This window comes from Gymnoscopelus microlampas (genome assembly GCF_963454915.1).
Source record: "Gymnoscopelus microlampas genome assembly, chromosome: 6".
In the NCBI taxonomy this organism is placed as follows: domain Eukaryota; kingdom Metazoa; phylum Chordata; class Actinopteri; order Myctophiformes; family Myctophidae; genus Gymnoscopelus; species Gymnoscopelus microlampas.
Window position 1 is genome coordinate 9,048,456 of NC_139943.1, and position 26,029 is coordinate 9,074,484.

At 41.7% G+C, this 26,029-nt stretch overlaps 2 protein-coding genes across 2 annotated transcripts in view; one reads left to right on the forward strand and one right to left on the reverse strand.

Annotated features, from left to right (window-relative positions):
- Positions 1-19,220, reverse strand: part of tbxas1 (thromboxane A synthase 1 (platelet)) — a 184,998-nt gene extending 165,778 nt beyond the window's left edge. Inside the window, exons 1-2 of the mRNA XM_084059937.1 lie at positions 19,141-19,220; positions 10,402-10,535 (exon numbers count right to left, since the gene is read on the reverse strand). Of these exons, the coding sequence (XP_083916063.1) occupies positions 10,402-10,502 (101 nt within the window). The 5' untranslated portion in view covers positions 10,503-10,535; positions 19,141-19,220. The remainder of the gene's footprint in view (positions 1-10,401; positions 10,536-19,140) is intronic.
- Positions 19,221-23,185: 3,965 nt separating this feature from the next.
- hipk2 (homeodomain interacting protein kinase 2) overlaps positions 23,186-26,029 on the forward strand; it is a 194,174-nt gene continuing 191,330 nt past the window's right edge. Inside the window, exon 1 of the mRNA XM_084059936.1 lies at positions 23,186-23,541. Within this exon, the coding sequence (XP_083916062.1) occupies positions 23,523-23,541 (19 nt within the window). The 5' untranslated portion in view covers positions 23,186-23,522. The remainder of the gene's footprint in view (positions 23,542-26,029) is intronic.

The following is a 26,029-nucleotide window of genomic DNA, read 5'->3' on the forward strand; positions in this document are numbered from 1 at the left end:
GGACGCTATATAGGGTTAAAGTGGTTCTTTAGCTTTATCGTCACTTCACAGGTTTGCAGGTGTAAAACAGTGGGTGAAATTTAGTTATAAAGTGATTACATACATGGGCATGTATGGGCGTGGGTATGCTTACGGGGTAGCTGTTGTCACTATTCATTTGTAACTGTATTTATTCATTTATATTTATTTATTTTTTAATATTTTGCTTTGTCTGTTTTGGTATTAACCAGTAATGGAGGAGAGGAAATGGGGGGAAAAAAACTGATGTGTTGACATTATGAATTCATCTCTCTATCCTGTGCTGGAAAAAGCTCAATAAACATAACGTAAAAAAGGAAAAAAAAGTGATTACATTTTTCAAACCCTTTCAACTACCTCATGTGTCATGTATTTCCGCCGCATGACACCAAGTATAAAATAAGCCTTCAAGTTGTTCATGAATCCAGATCCAGAATGTTAGCCTATCTGTTCTACTTGGAAACAAGATGTTGAACTCTTAGCGCACGCGCACACACACACACACACACACACACACACACACACACACACACACACACACACACACACACACACACACACACACACACACACACACACACACACACACACACACACACACACACACACACACACACACACACAGAGAGTCTCTGGTGGTGCGTGGTGGTGGTGATAAAACGCTCAATGTTCTGTCCAGATTGCTCTGGAATGCCGGCACGCAGTGTACCGATCCATATGTTCTTTTTCCACCACATCCACATGACATGACGCAGTGTATAGTTCTGCGGACCCTCAGCCACACCGCACCACCTCCCAAACCCAATGTGTTTCATTAAAGAGCCGAGGCTACATTCAGGCGTTCTTGTCTGCCTGCCTGCCTGTGGGGAATTCAATCTATAAATCACAGCGCCGTGGCTTATTGAAATCAGCAGTCGCCTTTTGTGCAAAGATATTCCTTTTGTAAATATGAATTGAATGGTTGGAGAGTCCAGGGTCATTGTTTTGTCCCATGCACGGTGTGTGTGTTTGTTTTGTTGTGCGTGTGTTGTTTACGTGCATGTGCAAGTTTCTTGCTGTGTTTGTTTTGCTCAGTGAGTGGGTTAACCACTTAACCCATTACGACCTGAGGTTCCGATTCTACAAATGCCTTCTAAAGGCCTTCTAAACAGTTTTTTTTTTAAATGTATGTTACTATGTCAGTGGCTCTCAAACTTTTTCATGTCAAGGACCCCCAAAATTATAGGTATTTGGCCGCCAACCCCCATCTCAAAATATTTTGTTCCAGGGACCCCCCAGAAGCAAAGATTTGAGTTAAAAATGTTCGCTTTAAAACAATATATTCAAAGATTTGCACACATTTTCACGATTTTTCAAAAATAGCAAATCTACAAGTTCGTAGCGCGGCACTCGGTGCCGCGCTATGAGCTTGTATATCTGCTATTTTTGAATAGCCAAGGTGTAAAATAATGCTTTTTAGCTCAAATCAAAAAGTGACAGATGCGTTCCAGGTCTTAATGGGTTAAACTGGGCTGCTGGGGTCCCCCAGGGCTCTGTACTAGGTCCGGTCAATTCCTTTTTCTGCTACTTTATCCCAAAATCAAATGTCAAGCCCCGATCTACAAGTTCACAAAGCTTGTATCGGCTGTTTCCCCCCAGAATATAGGGACGCCAGCCACGAGCCTTCACGACCTTCTGTAATAAACCAGATTCCACTTCCTCCCTCTGAGGATGAAGGTCTGCCAGTTGAAGTCAGAAGCTTCCTGCTAAAAGGTGTCGGAGAAGAAAACGGTGTATTGTAAAAGAAAGCGACCCATTTGCTTTCATTCGCAGGCTCCAACAGACTGACACGTGCACTGTGCACGCATGGTCGCACGCACACATGTATTTGTATTACTACTAGAAGTCGCGTCGTTCACTTTGCAGTGCCACCTTACAGGCACCTCACAGTGTGAGAGAGAGTTTTGTGCTCTCCTAAATCCACGGCAGGCTTTGAAAGTACCCACTTCAGAAAGAGGTGACGTGCATCACCTCTCCAATGACCAAAACCCACTATGGAAGCCGTCGAACTGGTGCGATCTGACGGCATCCTAGAATTTATAGGTAGGATGTGATGTCATGTGATGTCATGCTGTCGTGAGATTACGTCACACTGGCGTTGTCATCGTGATGTCAGATTACGTCACACTGGCGTCGCATACATACTGACAACCGACATGGCGCAGGATTCAAATTGTATATATATAGATACATCAAGGTTTGCAATTTTATCAATGCCATTTTTTAGCTTTTATTTAGCCATTTCTAACCATAAACTTAAAGCCTGAGTTGCCTGCTCACAATGTATAAAATCTCTATTTATAAAATTCTGCTATACTTGCGGGGACAATTGACCCTCACAAGTACACACACACACACACACACACACACACACACACACACACACACACACACACACACACACACACACACACACACACACACACACACACACACACACACACACACACACACACACACACACACACACACACACACACACACACACACACGGTATAGAGCAGTAATTGGAATTGGCTCCCGCCACATATAATAAGGAAAGGCAATAAATCACGCTTCAAAAGGAAATTAAAGGAAGCAGCGATTAGTGAAGAAGTTATGTTTGATTAGCTTGTTTGATGTTTGGACTGTCTGTATATAGAGAGTATGCACGTGCTTCACTTTTCCACCCGGACCCCCCGCCCCCCCCCCCCCCCCCCCCCCTCATCTAGACTGAGTGGCAAAACATTGAGCAGCATGGAGCGTTGGAGTTTGGAAGCACTCGTTGGAAATTACTCAACTTACCACCTGTTTCTAAATGGCACATAATGCAGGAGGCAGCAGGATGTTGCATTATTGAAAACGAGCGCTTCCAAACTGACAATAATCACCCGCACAGAATTTATTGATGGAAAGTAGCTCATAACAACATGTCTACTCTACAAAAACTTTACAGATAGAAAGAGGATAATTAAAGCTTTCCGTACAGCTGCCATGTTGGTGAGTTTAATGTTGTTTAATACAATCAGATAGGACTTTTCTGTTTGGATGTGAGCCCATATGTAGGGAGTCACATCCATCCAAAGTCACATCCATCCAAAGTCACATCCATCGTGGACCCCACTTTGAGAACCAATGCTCTAGAGGAAAACAAACCTCTCAAGTTACAGAGGAGAGGAGAGGAGATGAAGGCTGGAGGAAAGGAAGAAGAAAGAGAGGGGAGGGAGGGAAGGGGGCATTATTTGTCCCACTTCATGTCATTGTCACCTGGTCTTAGTGAAGCGCTACATGGGTGGCCCTGCTATAGCCAAACGAGCGCATGTATAGCTCCCTGCGTTGTGAACAGCTTGATGTCCTTCTCTCTCTCTATTCCCACAGCGACAAATGGCTTCCTGAAACCCCTCTATACAGGATATGGATTTGGGGAAAGGTTATATATGTGGTAATGAAGCAGCTTTAATCCAATAAGACCGGGAAAGCAGATCTGTGTCGTTTTTAGATTCCTTAGGCTATTGAAAATATAAGATTTTTCAAAAAAATAGCAGATCTACAAGCTCATAGCATGGCACCGAGTGCCGCGCTATGAGCTTGTAGATCTGCTATTTTTTTGGAAAAATCATATATTTTTTTTAAGCGAACATTTTTAACTCAAATCTTTGCTTCTGGGGGAGGGGGTCCCTGGAACTAAATATTTTGAGATGGGGGGTCCGCGGCCAAATACATATAATTTTGGGTGGTCCTTGACACGAAAACGTTTGAGCACCACTGATATAGAAAAGCTATAGATCAGAAAACTGTTAGGATTTAGAAGAAATTTGCGTTCCCAGATTGAATGGGTTAATATTGAACCAGGAAGCCAGCTAGACTTAAATTGGCTTTGCTTCCACTTCGAGAATAACAATAGACTACTTTTTTAGCGGTGCCAACCGCTCTAAGCTTGACTTTGTCCGTATGTCCGTCCGTCCGTATCAGCACGGGATGATGAGCACGGGATTTTACACAGCTATAACTCCAGTTTGCAGCATGCCACCAAGTCCAAATATGGTATGTGGACTTAGACCACCAATAGGGACGAGCATGAATTGCTGAAGTTAGCAAAGAGGGGTCCAGGGACCCCCAGCGTATGTTATGTTTGTCCGTCCGTGGAAGCACGGGATGAGCACGGGATTTCAAACAGCTATAACTCAAGTTTGCAGCATGCCACCAAGTCCAAATATGGCATATGGACTTAGATCACCAATAGAGACGAGCATGAATTGCTGAAGTTATCAAAGAGGAATCCAGGGACCCCCAGCGTATGTTATGTCTGTCCGTCCGTGGAAGCACGGGATGCGCACGGGATTTCAAACAGCTAGAACTCCAGTTTGCAGCATGCCACCAAGTCCAAATATGGTATGTGGACTTAGACCACCAATAGGGACGAGCATGAATTGCTGAAGATAGCAAAGAGCGGTCCAGGGACCCCCAGCGTATGTTATGTTTGTCCGTCCGTGGAAGCACGGGATGAGCACGGGATTTCAAACAGCTATAACTCAAGTTTGCAGCATGCCAAGTCCAAATATGGCATATGGACTTAGACCACCAATAGGGACGAGCATGAATTGCTGAAGTTATCAAAGAGGAGTCCAGGGACCCCCAGCGTATGTTATGTCCGTCCGTCCGTGGAAGCACGGGATGAGCACGGGATTTCAAACAGCTATAACTCCAGTTTGCAGCATGCCACCAAGTCCAAATATGGTATGTGGACTTAGACCACCAATAGGGACGAGCATGAATTGCTGAAGTTATCAAAGAGGGGTCCAGGGACCCCCAAGCACGGGATGAGCACGGGATTTTAAACAGCTATAACTCCAGTTTGCAGCATGCCACCAAGTCCAAATTTGGTATGTGGACTTAGACCACCAATAGGGATGAGCATGAATTGCTGAAGCCCCGCCCCGTCTGTCTTCCCATTGGCTGGCCTTTAAACAGGCATAACTCAAGTTCACAGCATGCTAGGGAGTACAAATTTTGTACATGGACTAAAACCACCAATAGGGCCCCAAAGGCACCGCTTCCTTCACACAGGGTGTGGCTTTTTTTTACAGCGTGGCTCTGCAGGACTCTAGCTGTCTAGAAGACAGTCTGTATGTCTGTCTGTCTGTCTGTCTGTCTGTCTGTCTGTCTGTCTGTCTGTCTGTCTGTCTGTCCCGAGGTCTTGTGCACACTGCCAGTATAGGGTTCACATTATGCGTTACAATTTCTGAAATGTTTAACTTTCAATTGTATAGTGGAAGTCAATGGGGGCTGTGATGGGACTGTCTGAAACCTTGCCCAAATGTTGTAACGTCATTTAAAAACATAGGTAGGACATAATTATGCACGTACAGTGGCTGAAGGTTTTCAGAATGCTAAAGAACAGTGGTTCTCAAACATTGTCATGCCAAATTGATATGTACTGTATATTTGGCCTCAGAGGGCTCAGGGCTGTATACATTTTTTTCCTACAAAATAGCAGATCTACATGTACGAATAGCTGGATAAATAAAACAATGCTTAAAAGTTTAAACAGTTCCTCATTTTGCTGGGGACTCCCTGGACTCCCCTGGACTCCCCTGGACCCCCCCCCCCCCCCCCCCACGTCCCCCTGGACCCCCCCCGCTAACTTTTTAGCTCAAGACCCAAAAGAGAAATTAGACATTCTTTTTCTACAAAGGAAAACAAAAAAGGGGGATATTTACTCGCGAGTCGCGACCAAAAATTGGTCCGCGACCCAACAGTGGGTCCCGACCCACTGTTTGGGAAACCGTGATCGAGAACTTTTTTTTTTAACCCATTAAGACCTGCATGCTGGAACGCATCTGTGCCATTTTTAGATTTGAGCTAAAAAGCATTATTTTACACTTTGGCTATTCAAAAATAGCAGATATACAAGCTCATAGTGCGGCACCGAGTGCCGCGCTACGAGCTTGTAGATCTGCTATTTTTGAAAAATCGAGAAAATGTGTGCAAATCTTTGAATATGTATTTTTCAAAGCGAACATTTTTTACTCAAATCTTTGCTTCTGGGGGTTCCCCTGGAACAACATATTTTGAGATGGTGGTCCGCGGCCAAATATATATACATTTTGGGGGTCCTTGACATGTAGAGAGAATAATCGCAGATCCACTGTTGCTTATTTCAGGTGCGTTGGATAGTAGATAATCTGAATCAAACAAGAAGTCCCACAAGGGGGTCCTTGACATGAAACAGTTTGAGCACCACTGATATAGAAACATAAGTTTTTTCAAAAAACTCTTAAGAGGACAATTTGTAGAATTGTAACCTTAAAGGCCTCAATGGGTTAAAACAAACTCCAGCAGGTGGCAGTCTCTCCTGTGCTGGCACGTCCGTGGCGTGCATGTATCAGTGCTTAGAAGAAGGTAGGGGTCAGTCAGTCAGTCAGTAATGTGGTGACTTCACCCTAGGAGGGTTCACCAGAGGTTCATCCTGGCCAGCAGGGTGGTGTGAAACCCAGTCTGACTGGCACACTCTGCACCGCTCTGCCCCCCCCCCCCCCCAGCCCCCCAGGGGGGCCGCATGTTTGCTTCTTGCTGCTGAAAAACACCCCCGTCCCCTCTCTCTCTCCCTCTCCTCTCTCTCTCTCTCTCTCTCTTTCTACCTCTCTCCCTCTCAATTCAATTCAATTCAACTGAGCTTTATTGGCATGAGAACACATTCGTTTACATTGCCAAAGCAGAAGTGGAACAATACAATCAAAACAATAATGTATGTTCCTCAATAATGTATATGTTCTCTCCCTCTCTCTCTCTCTCTCTACCTCTCACCCCCTCCCTCTCTTCTTTCCCTCCCTCTCTCCATCTCTGCCCCCCGCACATTCTCTTTCCCCTTTTCTCTGTCTTTCCACTCTCTCTCTCTCCCTCCTTTTCTTGCCCCCCCCCCCCCTCTCTCTCTCTGCTCTCTCTCTCTCTTTCTCTCTCTACCTCTCTCTCTCTTGTGCGTGTGTGTGTGTGTGTGTGTGTGTGTGTGTGTGTGTGTGTGTGTGTGTGTGTGTGTGTGTGTGTGTGTGTGTGTGTGTGTGTGTGTGTGTGTGTGTGTGTGCCCGCGCACACGGGCCTTTGTTTGCTAAAACTTGCCAACGGCCGACCATTTAACCACTTGAACCTTATAGCGTGCCTATTCGGGGGGGGGGGGGACACACGACATTCCGCGAAAATAGCTGATCTACAAACTCTACACACGCGCCTGTAGATCGGCTATACTTTCGGCTGAGAGAATGTTTGGTGCAGAGCTAGAATAGAACAGAGCCCTTTGGGGACATCAGAGTTGAGCCATTTTCAGATAAAGATCATTAATGATCCATGACGACTTCAGCATGCAGACTGTTAGTCTCAAGTAAATAGAGAGAAGCTTTCTTTCTTTCTTTCTCTCTTTCTTTCGTTGTTTCTTTCTTTCTTTCTTTCAGGGCAGCCTTTTCACTTCCCAGGGATTATGCTGCTTGGTATGTGTCAGACGTCAGAAGGGTGAACGGCACACACTGTATTAACCCATTTAGACCGGGAACGCATCTGTGTAATTTTTTTATATTTCTTTGGGCCATTTAAAAATAGCAGATCTACAAGCTCATAGCGCAGCACCGAGTGCCGCGCTATGAGCTTGTATATCTGCTATTTTTCGAAAAATTGTGGGAAAATGTGTGCAAATCTTTGAGATATATGTTGTAAAGCGAACATTTTTAACTCCGATCTGTGCTTCTGGGGGTCCCTGGAACAACATATTTTGAGATGGGGGGGTCCACGGCCAAATACATATCATTTTGGGGGTCCTTGACATGAAAAAGGTTCGAGAACCACTGATATTATAGCGATATACGTTTTCTTTTAAAACTTTTTTTCTTTTTAAACATTTTTCACGATTTAAAAAAAAATAGCAGATCTACAAGCTCCTATGAGCTTGTAGATCTGCTATGTTTTTAATAGCCAAAGCAATCTTAACATGACGCAGATGCGTTCCCGGTCTCAAAGGGTTAAATGACTTGAGGAAAAGTTTGATAGCGTTTCAAGGACGCTACTTTTTCCTTTTTTTTCTCCTGCACTTATATTTTGCCAAAAGGAGTATAAGGTTGAAAGTAGAGGAGGGCTAATATTTCTCAGTGTCTCTGCTGGATGCCTGCCAGACACAAATTGATTAGACTCTCCTAAATCTTATCATTTGTAACCTGGGTGTCGTGGCTGCTCTCATGCACTCATCCATGCAGATATAAATCTTCATTTAACCGTGTGAGACGTTACATAACTTTGACTTCCAACTCCGTGGCAGCTGCCTGCACGCTCACTAGTAGTTTCCAGAACCTTTAACCAGTGTCATTCTGTGTGTGTGTGTGTGTGTGTGTGTGTGTGTGTGTGTGTGTGTGTGTGTGTGTGTGTGTGTGTGTGTGTGTGTGTGTGTTCCTGTCCGTGGTGGAAAAAGTACTCACATTTATTACTTAAGTAAAAAGTATCAATACCGCGATGTAGAAATTGCAGTAAAAAGTCCGGAATTCGTAGTAGTACAGTAAAAGTACAAAAGTGTTGGTATCAAAATGCACCTAAAGTACCAAAAGTAGAAAGTAGTCATGATGCAGAATATCCCATTTCACAAGTGTCAAATGTATACAAAATCTTTTGAAAATAGCAGATCTACAAGCTCACAATGCGCTGCATACCGACACATTGTGAACAGACAGACAGAGACAGAGACAGAGAGAAAGAGAGCGTGCGTGTGTGCGTGCGTGCGTGCGTGCGTGCGTGCGTGCGTGCGTGCGTGCGTGCGTGCGTGAGCATGCATGTGTGTGTGTGTGTGTGTGTGTGACAGAGAGAAAAGGAGTTATAGAGACTCTTGTCACACCACTCTCTCTGTTGTGTGTGACAGAGCATCCGTCTCTCACACAGATGATTAACTTGCTTTCTAATTCTGGTTAATGTGTGGCTGAAATTAACGGAGCTCACTCTTTGTAAGAGTCTTTATTCTTCCATTTGGACACAGCAAGTCTGACTGGACCGATGGGGACCCATACACTGATTAGAAGACATCTGGAGGGTTGCATGATGGGACCCGTTCTCCTTTAACTACACTTGGAGCTTTATTTGCGTCTGACATTTAAACACACCCTGCAATTACGCACGACGAGTGACATCAACAGTCTTCCTTCCAATCACAATCACACAGGATCAAAGCTGTGGCTCTGAATGCGGGCACACACACACACACACACACACACACACACACACACACACACACACACACACACACACACACACACACACACACACACACACACACACACACACACACACACACACACACACACACACACACACACACACACACAATAATATAAACATTGCATGTTCAAATGACATAACACATGTGACGGATCAACAAATAAATATATAACGTTGCATCTACTGTAGGGAAGCTTGAACGTCACAGAAAGTAGGTAGGGCTGCCCACATTATGTGCCATTATAAAATTGTGTAGCGTGCTGAAAATAGCCGATATCCAAGCGTGTGTATCGGTTATTTTCAGTATACAAGTATAAATCGGACTTTAGTCGACTAATTATCATTTGTTACTTACTTTACCAATGGGATTCCGTGAGATCCCATTGGTTCACCGATCTGTCCGTCAGCCCCCGCCCCGCCCCACGCCCCTCCTCCTCCCCCAATGTGCAGCATTGAGAGCATAGATATAGACACCTAGATACCTCATTGGCCTCTGCAGTTCATTGGAGCGACTGGTATCTCAATACAAGGCTCTTCCGCAGGGCTGTTTGACTACTGGCCAATCACATCGCGTTGACAACTGGCAAATCACAGCGCGTCTAACTGACTAGTTGCTGCACGGCTGTCTCTTAAGAAAAGAGTGTGTGCGCGCGTGCGCGCGTGTGTGTGCGTGCGTGCGTGCGTGTGTGTGCGTGCGTGCGTGCGTGTGTGCAAAGTACAGGATCAAGAAGGCATGCTCTGAAAACACTGAACAGTAAATATAAAGCAGAGCTTTCCACATGGGTGAAGCGAGGTTACAAACATGCTGAGAGAGAGAGAGCAGTCATCTCAGGTGGATGAGGCTGAGAACTGAACATTCTAATGTTGTTTCACAGTGACTACTGGCTATTGGCCTAATACAGACTGATAGCATTAAATGGGTTATAGGGTTATATCTAGAGTTTGCAAGAGATTTTCCAAGAAACAATTCATTCAGCATGAAAAAATAAAAAGGAAACAAAATGAATAATCAACAAACAAAGTCTAGCTCGACTGAGACGGACCAAAGCGACCGATCAATCGATTATTCCACTATGATATGATGGGACAGGAAAATCCCACTGATTGAAGGAATGGACTCACCAGTACAGGAGAGCCAGGAAGAGGACCAGGAGACCGATGGACACCGACGTGCCGCTGGCCTCCACCGTGAAGATCTTCAGAAGGTCAACGATGGCCTCCATGATGTTCACGACACCTCCAAACCACCACCACCACTATTATACACACAGGAGGACAAGACAATGAGGACAGTGTTAATGTAACACACAGAGATTTTGAAAACATGATCGATGACAAAAAACTCCCATATCTGCTGGGCGAAGTACAACAATGTGCAAACACAGCAGCAAGATTTGTGAGTTGCTGTGATAGGAGAAGGATATCAAACGGAACACAACCACCCTAAAGACTAATCATTGTGTGTGTATATTCCTGCACTAGACCTGCATCCAGTGATCTAGGTACATAGAAATTGATCTATTGAAGATTCTGACCTTCAAATGTGCATATTTTTTGTTTTGATTGTATTGCTGTATTGTTGTATTGTGCTTTGGCAATGTAAACGTATGTTTTCTCATGCCAATAAAGCCCTTTCAATTGAATTGAATTGAATTAATGTGGCTGAGTATATTTATAAGGGTGCAACAGTTAATCAAACTGATAGATTTAATCGATTGTGAATAAATAATCCATTTTAATAAAATTATACATTTGAGTGGATATGTGCTTTTTTCTTTTAAAAACACAATAGCAAAAATATACGATCTACAGGCTCACACAACGCATGGATGTGTTGTGAGTTTGTAGATCAGCTATTTTGGCATTCTTTTTTTCACAACACCGTTGTATGACGAAGTATAAAATGAGGCTTAGGGGGATAGTCAGACTAATCAATTTAGCTGACAAGAAAAAATCAATTAGACTTTCATTCCTTTAATTCATTCATATAAAAAGTCATTAAAAAAACGATTATTCAATTAATCAAAAAGTTATCGAAACAAATAGACTAAGCGCCATGAAAAATAGAAGAAAAAAAGAATCGACAGTTGCAACCCTGTTTATGACCCAGTGACAAATGTAACCAAATGGACCCTTAAGGCTTAATGTCCATTTGCATATTCTCTGAGATACATAGATACAAATGGATACATGAACACTAATGAGTTTTACTAAGTAGCACTTACACAGCGTACTATAAAAACTCAAACAAGCCTTCTAACGTCTTTAACTTTAAAGCGAGCCCCACCACACGTAACAAAGTACCCAAAATAAACGACACCTCTTCACGGACTATGCACCGAGGCTCATTGTGCAGTTTGGTTCGGTTTCCACGGCAACCGTGTCAATTATTTGTTTCGGCAGTAGCTAGAGGGCTTTGTCTGAAGCCTTTCTAGAGTGCTGCTGGGCGCTCGCTGTGTGTGCGCGCCAATCCCCTTGCATTGATACCCCCGGAGGTCCTCACTAACTAACACCCAGTGGGTGGAAAGTAAACCAAGTACATTTTTTTATGTGAGTAGTGGACTAGAATTATAAAGTATTAACCCATTAAAACCGGGAACGCGTCAGTGTCATTTTTTTTAATTTCTTTAGCTATTCAAAAAATAGCAGATATACAAGCTCATAGCGCATGAGCTTGTAGATCTGCTATTTTTTGAAAAATCTTGAAGATTTGTGAAAATCGCTGATTATGTTTCTATGTCTGTGTTTCTCAAACTTTTTCACGTCAAGGACCCCCCCAAAATGATGTATTTGGCCGCGGACCCCACATCTCAAAATATTTTGTTCCGGGGACCCCCCAGAAGCAAAGATTTGAGTTAAAAAAAAATAGCTTTAAACAATATATATATTCAAAGATTTGCACCAATTTTCACTATTTAAAAAAATATAGCAGATCTACAAGCTCGTAGCACGGCCCTTAAAATGACACAGATGCGTTCCTGGTCTTGATGGATTAAAAGGGGAAATACTAAAGTAAAAAGATCCTCAAACATTTTACGTAATTACTTTGTCTTGAATAAATGCACTGTTACTTCCCGTGCCACTGGGGATCAGCGTGGTGCGAGGAGGTACACTGATGCAGAACGTTGCGACACAATCAGAACGTTTTTGGAGAAACACATTGCTGAACACTCAGGGGGGAGGCCAGCCAAATAGAGAGGCTATTGAGTTTCCAACGGGGTATGATGAACAGTTTAATTGTCGAAAGCAGAAACTGCTCGCATTTATGCATACCAAACAACATGTATTTCTATAATCATTTACAGGCTTTTTGTGGCGTAATGGTGGTGCGCTTTGTTCATTGTTTCAAAGCGACGACCGTGGCACAACAGAGACGCGGAAGATGAATGAACCGACGGAGGAATCATTGTCAGATTATAATGTAAATTCTTCTTTACTTCACTGACTCACTTCTTCTTTGGTTAAGTGGTTCTCAAACCACCAGTTGGTGGACAAAGCACTCAACCCCTAGTACAGATAATTAGCTGTACTTGTATAGGTGTCGCACACAACACAAATAGATGATCTACAGCTCACATTGAAGATCTAAAAGCTCACAACCAGCACAAAAGCTTGTAATCATGTAATCTGAAGTTGTTGTTTTTTTCCCCACCCTGCGCCTCAAAAATCTTCTTAAATTTGGTCTCAACTCAACCAGTGTTCCGGGGACCACCAGTGGTCCTTGAGGAGGTTCCAGGTGGTCCCCAGCTAAATGATGGAAGAGTTGGTAACCAAACGGACCCTTATACTGTAGATCTTTAACTCTTGAGAGCGTAAACCAAATGGACCCCGTTTCATTTTACGCTCTCAAGAGTTAAATTATTGTTAAACGTCTGCATTACTTAATTTACAAGAAGTCTACACAATTAGAGAATGTAGAAGAATTATTATTTTGGCAAAATCTTGTCCAATGATAACAAAATATTCGAATATATTCTTTTGGGTCTGAGAGTCTAAATCTCATCAAATGGTGGTCCGTGGCTCAAATGGAGAATAAATAATGGAGCCTTGATGTGAAAAAGGTTGAAAACCACTGCCATAGACCACCTGTAATTATGCCACATGGACCATAGTGGTCCGTGGACCACTGGTTGAGAAACAACGTGGTATGCCAATAGTTTTTAACAGGCAGGAAACAGAACACAATCCTACATAGCAACAAAAACCACAGTGAGGGGAAAAAAAACATGTAATTTGCTTAGTTTGCCTGTGATCCTCATGAGAAGGCAGCAAGGAGTGCTTTTGTTGGATTTCTCCCCCTGATTAAAGATATTTTTCCATTTGAAGGGCTTGTAAGACAAAGACGTGGCTTAATGAAACACCCCAGCGTCTCAGCGGGTGTTAGACCACTGGGTTAATTGCCATGTTAGTTACAAACTGTCATCTACTCCAGTCTACACAAAACTACATTCATCTGAATAATTACGTTTTTGTGCTCAAAAAGCTGAGACGTGTTGTTTGACCCGCTCGACTTATTTACATTTCAACATTATGTAATTGCATTCAGCTTTAGAGCTGGGCAATTAACAGAAAATATATCAAAATCGATATTTAGAACCAATAACAGACTATATATAACCGAAGGTACCTGCTCTAAATTGGACGTACAATTAGGCGATATAAACAAAATCAAATATCAATATTTTTTTACCAAATAGCTCGATATTGATATTGTGACAATGATATACATTTTCTTTTTTCAGAAATCGCAAAAATTGTCGATCTACAAGTTCACAATTACGTAGTCTCGCGTAGCCAGACCCCACAGAAAATGAAAAACAGCGACCTCTGCTTTTCTGATATTCTGTGGAGTCTGGCAGGAGTATAATGTTAGACTAGAGCGCAGGGAAACACCGGTTTCATGTCTGCCTATAGCGCATCACTTCCGGTTGGTGCGACCATGTTTTCATTCCCACTAACAATATTTCTACACGGAACACTAACACCACTTCTCCCAGAGAACATGGATGGTTTTGGTTATAAGCCCACTTGTTTCTATGATGAAAGAGTAATTTAAAATGTGAATATCTTTCCGTGGTTTTGTCCGCTCCGAGGACGCTATTGTTAAATTAGTTTCGGCTAGTTTCGAGGGGGGGAGGGTGGATCATGGTGGATGGACACGTGAATCCCGCCCACTACATTTGATTGGGTAAAGCGCGGCCCACTTCCTGATCTGAAGGCACGCCCACTTTTAGCCAATGCGCACTGGTTAGGACGAACCGCTCCGACAGATTCCACCGCAGGTCGGAATCTGTTCTTGAGAGATTAACAATTACGTGGCATCCAACACATTGCGATGTGATGCATTGTGAGCTTGTAGAAAGCCTATTTTAGATATTTTTGACAATGTATAAGTATAAAATATGGCTTAAGTGATTCAAACCATAGTAACAGACAACACTTATGCCCTATCAGGATATTACAGTATCCAAAATCCCAGACAATATCTAGCCTTATAACACGACATCGACATAATATTGCTATACTGCCCAACCAGTCTTATAACCAGTAATACTGGTGGTAATAACCAGTAATATTGATATCCTTTCCCCCCAGATTCGGCACAAACATGGGAATGTAATTCATTCTACTATTATGCTACCCAACTGTGGAATGCGCTACCACCAGCCATCAAAAAGTGTGACTCCCTACCCTCCTTCAAAACTGCCATAAAATAGCACCTGTCTGCAATTTGCAACTGGACCTAGACAAGTCTTCTAGCTTGCCAAAAGAAATGACCCCCACTGTTTTTTTTGTAAATAATACTTTTACAGCTCCTCGTATTGATGATTTCTTGTATAGTACACAGTATGTCTTGATGAATTGAATACATACCAACATGGAAACAGGCCTTCATGGCTTTTTGTGTTATCCTTATAGCCTTATTGTATAACTTATTGTATAACTGTATACCTCTGTACTTTTTGCAAACTGTTAATAAAGTTTTTCTTGTACATATTTTTTATTTCATAATGCTTTTTTTTGTATAACATTTTTATTTTCTTATGTTTTTTTCCCCCTTTTTTCTATATATTTTTTATTTTCTCATGCTTTTTTTGTACATAGTGTTATTTATTTTATTTTTTTATTTTTCCTCTGTTTTTTATGCTGATTTTTGAACTGTTTGGTTGCTACTATATATGTCAATGAAATTAATTCAAGGACCCCAACGGAAACAAGTCCGCAAGGACTTTTTTGGCCGGACCTTTTAGACAAAAGCATTATAAATGTAACTGTGTTGTTTTACATTCTTTTGCCTAATAAAATTTTCAATCAATCAATCAAAAAAGTATACAATCAATCAATCAAAAAACATACATATACATACAACAAGGTATGTACGATCAATAAGGTCCCAGATTGGCCAGTAGGGATAGTTTTACATAGAAAACTATGATTTTGTGTATCACTGAAGCAAGACAATGAGAGGCTAATTATAATACGTATACTGTTTACAGTCATAACAGTTCCTTAGGGGCTAACTATGACACGCAGCACTGAGCGGTTTGGAAGCTGAATCAGCACTGAGGCTATTTCCAGTGCTACACGGGAGGTCAGGGGGCAATGACAACGGACAGCTTTTTCTACGGACACAAATAGAGAGGAACAAATGTGATTACACATTAGTTTGACCACAGGGAAAGACGATGGGGCCCAGTGTGGGGCCCTTGGGGACTCCAGTGCAGTCAACTAGGTTCAAAATGTTAGGCCCCAACTATACTTCGTTCTACGACAACTAGGGGAAATAGTAGTAGTATATTTTTTTGGAACAGGTTGACTTTTTCTTTTGGAATGTTTTGTAAAAATGTTTTGAAAAGTATTTAAAAATAATACAAAATTAAAACATTTTCACCAGTACAGACATGCCCAAAATAGTGATCCCATGTTTGTTGAAAGTGGTCAAACTAATGTGTAACTAATGCGTAATAGCGGTCAGACTACTATATGAACCAAAAAATAGGCTAATACGTATTGGGTTGAGTTCTCAACCTGTGAGTCGAGACCCCCAGGGGTGTCCCCACATGATTTGAAGGGGGGGTCCCCAGATGACAGTGAAGTGACAATTTAAGGACTTTTTTCAATACCTCAACACGGGAAAAAAACGGAAGAAAAGAAAAAGACCATTACTGCATCAAAAGTAGGGTTGTCCGATATTGGCTTTTTTACCGATAACCGATATACCGATATTGTCCAACTCTTAATTACCGATACCGATATCAACCGATACCGATATATGCGGGGATTATTGTGATTAGGGTAAGCTCAAATGTCATATCACACACACCATATACAGTAAGAACTCCTGTAACTTATTTATAAAGCAAAAAAAATAAAAAATAATAATAATAATAATATTTTTTTTTCAAAAACCGATACCGATATTTTCCCCGATATCAATTTTTATGCTAATATCGGCCGATAATATCGGGAGGCCGATAAAATCGGACATCCCTAATCAAAAGTAATCAACAAACTATATACTATAAAAACTGGTCAAACATTTGCCAAGTTGTCAAATAATTATAATATAAGAAAGAGGCAACAATTGTGAAAATAGGGCGATCTACAAGCTCACAACGCCTCGCAATATTTTCACAATATTTATCTGTGGAACCGAGTCAAACTAAATTAAATGCCTCAACTCCAAGTGCTTGTCGGGGTGGGGGGTCCCCAGTTCAAAAAACATGACCATTTTGGGGGGTCACGGCTTGAAAAGGTTGAGAACCACTGCGTTAGCAGGTGATGTCAATATTGAAAGCCATGTTTTAATTGTACTCGTACATTAGTTATGACGATTAGACATAGTTTTGCTTTCCTATATATAAGCATGTCATCATGAGGGGCTTTTCAAAGTAGTAACAGCATAATTTCCACAAACATGTTCATGCCTGGAGCCATTCACAACGCACACAGATCAGACTGCATCAATAGCACTTCTAATCAGAGCATCACATCTAAAGGAATAATACATAGCCTGTAACAGTTACAGAAAACTCATTTTACTGTTCAGTGAACACGCAGCCACTATCTTAGATCTTTAGAGGTCACTGGTGTGGTATAGGATAGACATAGAGCTTAGAATCAATCAACATTCAAAGGACATGGTTTTCAATAAACCTGGTGTGTCTACAGTAGTTGTTCATGCCATACATACATGATGTATAGCATAGCATAGCCTACCTCTGATGTATAATACATCAGAGGTAGGCAACCTTAGACATGGGTGCCAACATTGGCACAGAGGTGAGTGATTACTGGCACACTGGCATACGTGTGTGAGAGAGACAGTTTTTGGTTTAAAATGCAATATTTTGTATGTAATTAATTAAATTAAAAAAATACATTTTCATTTGTGGAATATGTAAAAGAAAAAAAGAAGGGGGAAAAAAGTAAATGAATGTAATCATGTAAAACCATAAATGGAATAAATAAAGATGAAATGAAATGAAAGATTAATAAATTAAGTCCCCTCACATCTGTATGCAAATTACATCCTGCTCGTAATTCTACATTCATTCAAACTCTGAACTCTAACTGGGGAGGGAGGAGGGAGGTAGAAATGTTTCAAAAGAAGGAAAAGGGTTGTATCTAAATATGGCCAATCAAAATCTGCTGGAAATATTTTTATTTTGATGTGGTGTCATAATTAAACCTAATGTTGACATGGCACAGTGCTGACTATCTAGTTCTAGTAAATAAAAACATGGCATTTCATTTGAAAAAGGTTTCAGACCCCTGCTATACATCATCTTCTGGTCTTTTCTAGTATTTTCATATAGCACTGGCTGCTGTCATGTCAAAACAACAATTATAATACCAGCACGTTCTGTTCAAAGTCTACAGGATACAATGTCACCACAATATCTGTTACATTGTTTCTATAAACATGCCTTCATTCAGCCAAGTGCTGCCCCGGTATGGCTACAAATGTAACCAGTAATTGAATACACATCCAGTGGTGTAAAGTAACTACCTTTACTCAAGTACTGTAATGTTAAAGTACAATGTTTACTGGAGTACTTCCAATGTTCAGTAGCCCCCCCCCCCCCAATTTGCCCTGCAATGTCACCAGTAAAGACCGTATTTCTCCAAACATGTACAAATGCGAAATATAAGGTGCTTGTCCGCTTGCCTCAAATGTTAACTAGGTGTCCGGAATATTTGTGCAGTATATTCGTCCATATTGTTCAATACAGAAGTGTTTTAATCCCGTCTGTGGCCGAACACCATTTTTCTTCCAGTTTACATTGAGTGTAATCCCGGCGTTCACCGGATGCGCCCCGTCGCTACCACCCGTTGGGAACTTCTGACAGAATCAGCCACAGACGGGAGTAAAACACTTCTTTATTGAAAAATATGGACTAATACATTGCACAAATACTCCGGAAACCTAGTTAACATTTGAGGCAAACGGGTAAGCACCTTACATCTTGTATTTGTACAAATACGGGCTTTACTGGTGATATTACAGGGCAAACTGGGAGGGTGGTCGTTAAGACTCTTGTAGATAGTAAAATACATCTATGATAGTCTTGCTCTAAAGCTACCCCGGTTACAAATGTAACCAGTCATTTATTACACATCACAACAATAAACACTGTACGCGACAGATATAAGCTATTAATACCCTTTCTTTACACCTGTGTGCAAACCAGTGACAAAAGACAATAAAGCTGGTTCTCATTCTATGACCTACGATACATAACACTCTGGACCAGAGCTATAATACATAACAAGGTTGTTGTAAAGTGAAAACAGAGCTACATGTCCCATGTACAACATGGCAGGTTAATATAAACATAATGCTGTTTCAACTCTTACCTTTTAGAGTGTTTATTTATTTGTTGTTATATTATATCGCTGCTGAAAGGCATGCACGAGCTCTCTCTCTCTTGTTGACACGGAAGAGTGCCGGGGAAAGCTACTGTAGTTCTTCCTGTAAGCGACGGACTACAACCCTGCGTCAGTCAGGCTGATAGGCTGACCGATTAATGACGTCATGACGTTCTAATGTTTTATTATTTATTTATTTTGTACACAGCAGCAGGTTCTTCTAGACACCCCCTTGGGACATTATTTTATGAAGTCAATCAATGTTATATTATTCCATTGTATCAAATTAACTAAGTCAGCATGAATTAGATTCATACCCTAACCCTATATCTAAATGATGCATGATAAAATAAAATAAATCAAATTAAATTAACAGCACGTCCATTGCATTTCGTACAAAACAGGAACCGTTAAGGAGAAGTAACGGAAAAGTACAAACAATACTTCCCTTGTTATTTCAGGATGTGGCCTATACACAATCACTCCCTGCTAACCAGACTTATTATTTTTATTTGTATTGATTGGTTGTTTGATTGTTACTTTTATTTATTTTTATTTGACGGTGGAACTTGGTGGCAGAACATCATTGTTTAACGTTGTAATGGTTAAACAGCTATGGGCTTCAAATAATAGCTCAGTTTGTTCCAGGCAGTTACATCATCATCCAAGCCTATTATTATTATGCCAGTAGTACGACGCACTCCTATCATTGTATTGCATAACTCATTATAGCAGTGGACGGACCACTGCCACTGGTGTAACTAAGTACATTCCCTGCTGCCCAGATTTCCCTAGTGCCCAGTCTGCCCACTCTTCTCCACCTCAAAGTGCCCACAATTCCCTATAGTGCCCAGTCTTCCTGGTGCCCAGATGTCCATAGTGCCCACTGCCCAGTGCCCACGCTTCTACACCCCTAAGTGCCCACTCTTCCAGGTGCCCACATGTCCCTAGTGCCCGCTCGTCCAAGGTGCCCAGTTATCCCTATAGAGCCTAGAATGTCCTGTTACCCTACATAGTACAACATGCAACATTTCTCAAAAAAAAAAAAAAAAAACTTCTTGACAAATCTTCTCGAGAAGATTTCTAGAATACTTCTAGGGGTCTCTCCGCAGTCACATACATGTTAAATTGGGTGGTTTTTCACATGCAAATGTTTTGAGAAGCAGTGCAAACGCAAAGCCCCTGCATGGCCTGGGTCTGGATTGCTGTGGGTGCACTTTAAGGTCGTTTGCTAAATGACAGATTACTCACATCTGTGTGAGCCTATGTAATCCGATTCCGCTCCGATTCATTCTAATGTCGTCATACTGTGTACTGTAGTGGTGCTGCTTCACACCGAGACATGACTGCGTGATCACAGAATCATTCAACCTGCCGAATGCATGCACTTTGCATGACTTGGAAAGAATGGGCAACAACAAAAATTGTCCATATCATATGATGGATACAGCAGGATAGGTGGGCACTAGGCTAGGGACATCTGGGCACCTCAATGTAAAATTGGCTATTGTGTCCAAAATGTTTTTAAAAATTAAATATCTGAAACATTGTCTTATGTAATGTAAAGTATACATGATGTGAACTATCTATTAGGATTAGACAGACCTTCATTGTCGAATGTTTAAGCATGTATACTTTACTTTACTTTAAAAAATATTATTAAATATTATTATGTTATTAAATTAAGATATTAATTTACTCGATCGTGCTAGCCTTGGATCAAGACTATCATAAATGTATTTTTTATCGATTCTGACATTTGCATATAGATACGAAAGTAAAAAGGCAGACTCGATAAAATAGCCTACATCTATGACGATAGTCTTGATCTAGCCTTGGAAGACTATCATAGATGTATTTTATCTAGTGTCTTAAAAACTTTGTCTATTTTTTTTTAATATATATATTTTTAGCGGCGCTAGCCGCTCTATACCTTTAGGTATAGAGCGGATATTAGCCCTCTATGCCTGGCTTTTGCGTCAACGTTCTGATTGGTCAGGTGCGCCAACGTTCTGATTGGTCAGGTGCGTCAACGTTCTGATTGGTCAGGTGCGCCAAAGTTGTGATTGGTCACTATTCATGACATCACTATGATGTCATGAATATAGAATTCGATGTCTATATAAACGATGACAATGACTTCATCTTATTATTCATTTGGCTAAAGTCTCCGTCTAGGTAAGTTATTTAAAGTTAATATGACGAATAGAAAGAGAAAGATACAAGAACAGATGAAGGGTGAATGTATAGAAAGTCTGAGTTCGGGACCCAGTCATCCGTTATGACAGAATGGTTTGATAGAGACGATCGAGAATCCAAGAGTCCGTTAAGGTTCTGATTGGTCAGGCCCGTCAAGGTTCTGATTGATCAGGCCCGTCAAGGTTCTGATTGGTCAGGCCCGTCAAGGTTGTGATTTGTCAGGCAAGGGGACTATTCATGACATCACTATGATGTCAAGGTTTATTTTTTATTTCCTCATGTTTTTTTTTGTATATATTTTTATTTGGCTAAAGTCTCCTTCTAGGTAAGTTATTTAAAGTTAGATCCTCAATTTAACTTTATCTGTCGTCGACGCTCTGATTGGTCAGACCCGTCAACAAAGTGATTGGTCAAGCTTCACATGACACATGGCTATAAACACATTATAAACACATATCGATGACATAATGTATTCAAAGGCGCCGCTACCTTCACACAGGGTGTGATTTTTGTATTACCTATGACATTGTAACTATGTTACCACACATTTTACTGAGTAAACTAAACTAAACTATTTTATCGAGTCTGACTATGGCATCTATATGATGCAATGTCAAAATAGGCTCTATGCACAGCACAGGTGTTACCAATGATACTAATGAAGGCTCTGTTCCATTTAGTGTAGCACAGTGGTTTCCACGACCCCCATAACTCTGAGAGTGTACAGATGGAACCAAATGGGTCCATTTGGTTCCATTTGTACACTCTCAGAGTTACACACCTGTAAGGGGCCATTTGGAAGCCCACGAGGGTCCCTGGACCCTATCTGTGGACCCACTGGTGTAGCAGAGTGTTTCCAGTGGGCCAACATGCACAATATCAGCACCCTGACTCTGTTTGACCAGAATGGGTACAAACAGACATCTCCGTTCGCGACGGAACGAACGGCCGGAAGTCCCATCCACTCCCATGTTAAAAAAAAAACGGGGGCGTGTACCCGTTTTTTTTTTTAACATGGGAGTGGATGGGACTTCCGGCCGTTCGTTCCGTCGCGAACGGACATGTCTGTTTGTACCCAGTGGGTACAAACAGACATGTCCGTTTGCTGGCGGAAAACGGGTCGCTACGAAACGGAAGCTCTTGTTCCGGATCCGGCCATTTCTGTCTGTTACTCAATGAAAAGCGGAACACGGATGTGCTTTTTCCGGACCGGATCGCGTCCGTTTTATCCGTTTTTTTTTAACATGGGAGTGGATGGGACTTCCGGCCGTTCGGTCGGTCGCGAACGGACAAAAACGGAGATGTCTGTTTGTACCCAATGGAACAGAGCCTAGCGGTGGTCTAGTGGTTAGAGGGGCGGCCTTGATACCGGAAGGTCCCTAGTTCGATTCCCCAATTCATCACATCGATCATGAATCACCGCTGAATAGCCCTTGAGCAAGGCTTCCATGCAGTGTCAAGCTTCGTGCTTAGTCCGACACCCTGGGTAAACAACAAACTTTGCGTTGCTTTGCTTCATTAGTATCATTGGTAACACCTGTGAATGTCTTCGTAATATGGCTGCTGTGAATAGAGCCTATCGATAAAAAAAAAATACATCTATAATTGTCTTGATCCTATAGGCTACGTGATCTATCATATAAAGCTGTGGGGAAAAAAAGGGGTATAATCACTCGCGACCCATAAAAACAGGCCCGCGACCCGAAAAGGGGGCCGCGACCCCGCGTTTGGGAAACGCAGCCGCATCGACGAGATAGTCGTTCGACTTGTTGTACGCTGTCTGTACACCAAACTCCACTCTCTCTGTGATCCAGTGCAACTTTTGCAGCTCCTCCAACAGACATCATGTCGTACATTATGAAGTAAAACCTGCAGCCAGAGGCTCAGCATAGGAGCCACAAACTATTCATTCTAGGAAGGATTTCTTTTTTTTTTTAACTGCATTTTTATTTTTTATTCTTTTTCACCGGGTTGGATTCTACACTAAATTATTTTAAAAAGCGGAATATTATTAAATCCTGGTTGATTCTTTTTTCCTCTCCCCTCACCATACTCAATGAACTGGGCCAGTAATGCAGGAGACAGTGCTTCAAGATGGCAGATTTTTATTGAGTTTTGAACAGAAATCCAGCTATATTTTGTTGCCATGAATAACATGCACCCTTGCACCGATGGCCCCTGTATACGAAGGTAAGGCGTTTTCCCCATGTACGATTATTCTAAATATTATTACATTATTGTGATGCATACGATACGAACGGATGGGATTCTTGGTGGCAGCCTAGGCTGGCACGGATAGATGCGGTGTTCTAACCTCTCCTCTTTGTGTCAAAATATTATACATCAAATATTTACGCTGCCAGTGTCTATGAACACGAACTTAAACAACGCGATTATTATGTTGGTTTTACAAATGAAGAACATTTGTAATGGTTTAGTCAATCCGTGTCCGTCTGAGCGACGTCCGTCCGTCACAAGAAGAATTTACACTGATGTTCAGCAATAAAAGCTGCACATTATACTTTAATAAAGTGTCATTACACGGCTATAAACATCACAGGGAAGGTGACATTTATGTCTTTTATATATTTTTCCCCGATTAAAATTAGACCATGGCATTGCAAAGTGATCTATTTGAAGACTAGAAAGACATGGGCGACAACAAGAGAGATTAAATCAGCCTATCATCAATAATTTCCCATTTGCCTTGCTTATTAACTGTGTAATAGCGATCATGTTTGAAAACAGACCCAGGTCCTGCTGTTATGATGTTTTATTAGTGCTTCGCTGTGTGCAACATTCATGTTTATTTATATTACAGAAAACCAAAGGCTAGAGCTTTTATGCAGGGCTATTATTCGCTGTTGCTGCATTATGGCTCTGTGTGTGTGTGTGTGTGTGTGTGTGTGTGTGTGTGTGTGTGTGTGTGTGTGTGTGTGTGTGTGTGTGTGTGTGTGTGTGTGTGTGTGTGTGTGTGTGTGTGTGTGTGTGACTAATCCAATTGAGAGAATATGCAACCCAGCATGTTTTTTTTTTTTTACCATGATGATGATAAAGACATTGGACTCTGTTAAAGAGACCACATCCAACCACAAAACAACGTGTTTGTGGTTCTAATCTGTTTGCATTAGAGGTACAATTATATGGTTTCTTTGAACAGTACAATGCGAGCTGTAATAATTCCGGCCAGCACTATGTATGTACGGGCTATACCCGTGACTGCACTGCAAGTGATTCACTGGCAGTTTTGTACAGAATTAGAGGCTAAATGGCATTCAAAGTAGTGGTATTATGAGCAATACACACTTGTATGACACATTATGCATTCCTGTAAATTGATTTATCCTGTAATACATGCGGGCACAGCTCGATCTCCTCTTTTGATAATAGGACAGCTTGTGTGACAGTATCTTTGGTCCGTAAACATATCTAGACTGGTCAAAGGGGGTTTACATACTAATTTTGACCGATATGTCAAGTGGAGGGTGGGTGGGGGGGGGGGGGGGGGGGGGGACAACACACTGAAATGATGACCCCCTTCATGTTTGCAATATTATTGATTATCTTATGGTTTATTAACCGTAAATGTTACATTGTTTACTCTACACTCCCTCTGCTGGTGTGAAAGTGGAACGCAGTCTTTTGTAACTGATACAACATTTATAGTTCATTTCAGATGTTCATTATTTTAAGAAATGTTTAGTATGTTTTAAACACAAAAGCTGTGATGTAAAGTGTGAATTCTACTATTGAAGTGATCAAAAAAATACTTTAAAAAACCCTAAAATGTACAACTTCCAGCTTCACCATGCCACAGTACACTATTCAGCTATAATTGCCTACTAGAAATAACACTTTTTAAATGATTGACCCCATAAGCTGTAAAACACATCACCTGAGGAATGTTAGCCTCCTTCACATTATAGCCCCCCATTCAGGAAAAAAAATATTATTTTTCTTGTGCCGAAGCCGCTATATATAAGCACTTGAAACATTAAAGGGAAAAGTTGAAATGAGACGCCTATCCGAGAGGTAATTAGTGTAAATTACATTCCTTGCCTTTCCTTTCACCATGGAGAGAGGCGTAGGAGCGAAGAGAAAGAGACGGCGGGGGGAATTAATTACCTTTCCCTGTCGTCCTCTCGTGACTGCAGAGAGGGGGTTGTTATTAGAGAGTGCTCATGGAAATGACCAGAGAGCCTCCCCTCCCCTCCATCGGTTGGAAAGTACACATCCAGGAGGGGGCCCTTCGTGTATATAGGATGTTATACTATAGCCCAGCATGCCCACGGCCAAGACCTCAGTGTTCACTTAACTCAGAGAGCGTACGAAATGACCCTTACGGCCGGGTCCATTTGGTTCCATTTTGTTCAGGAGGGGGCCCTTCATGTACTGTATATGGGATGTTCCTATATCACAGCATGCCCAACAGACAAAACCTCAGTGTTCACTTAACTCAGAGAGCGTACAAAATGGAACCAAATGGACCCGTGAGGGTCCATTTTGTTCCATTTTGTACACTCTCTGAGTTAACAGCGTGTCTCAGGTTCGTTGCATAACTTCAGTAGGATTTAGTTGACATCATATTCAATAGGCATACACCACACCACACCACCCCGGTCGTCGAGGTGACCAGCGTCATCCTCCATTGTGACAGTCCGTTGAGTGGATGTCATTT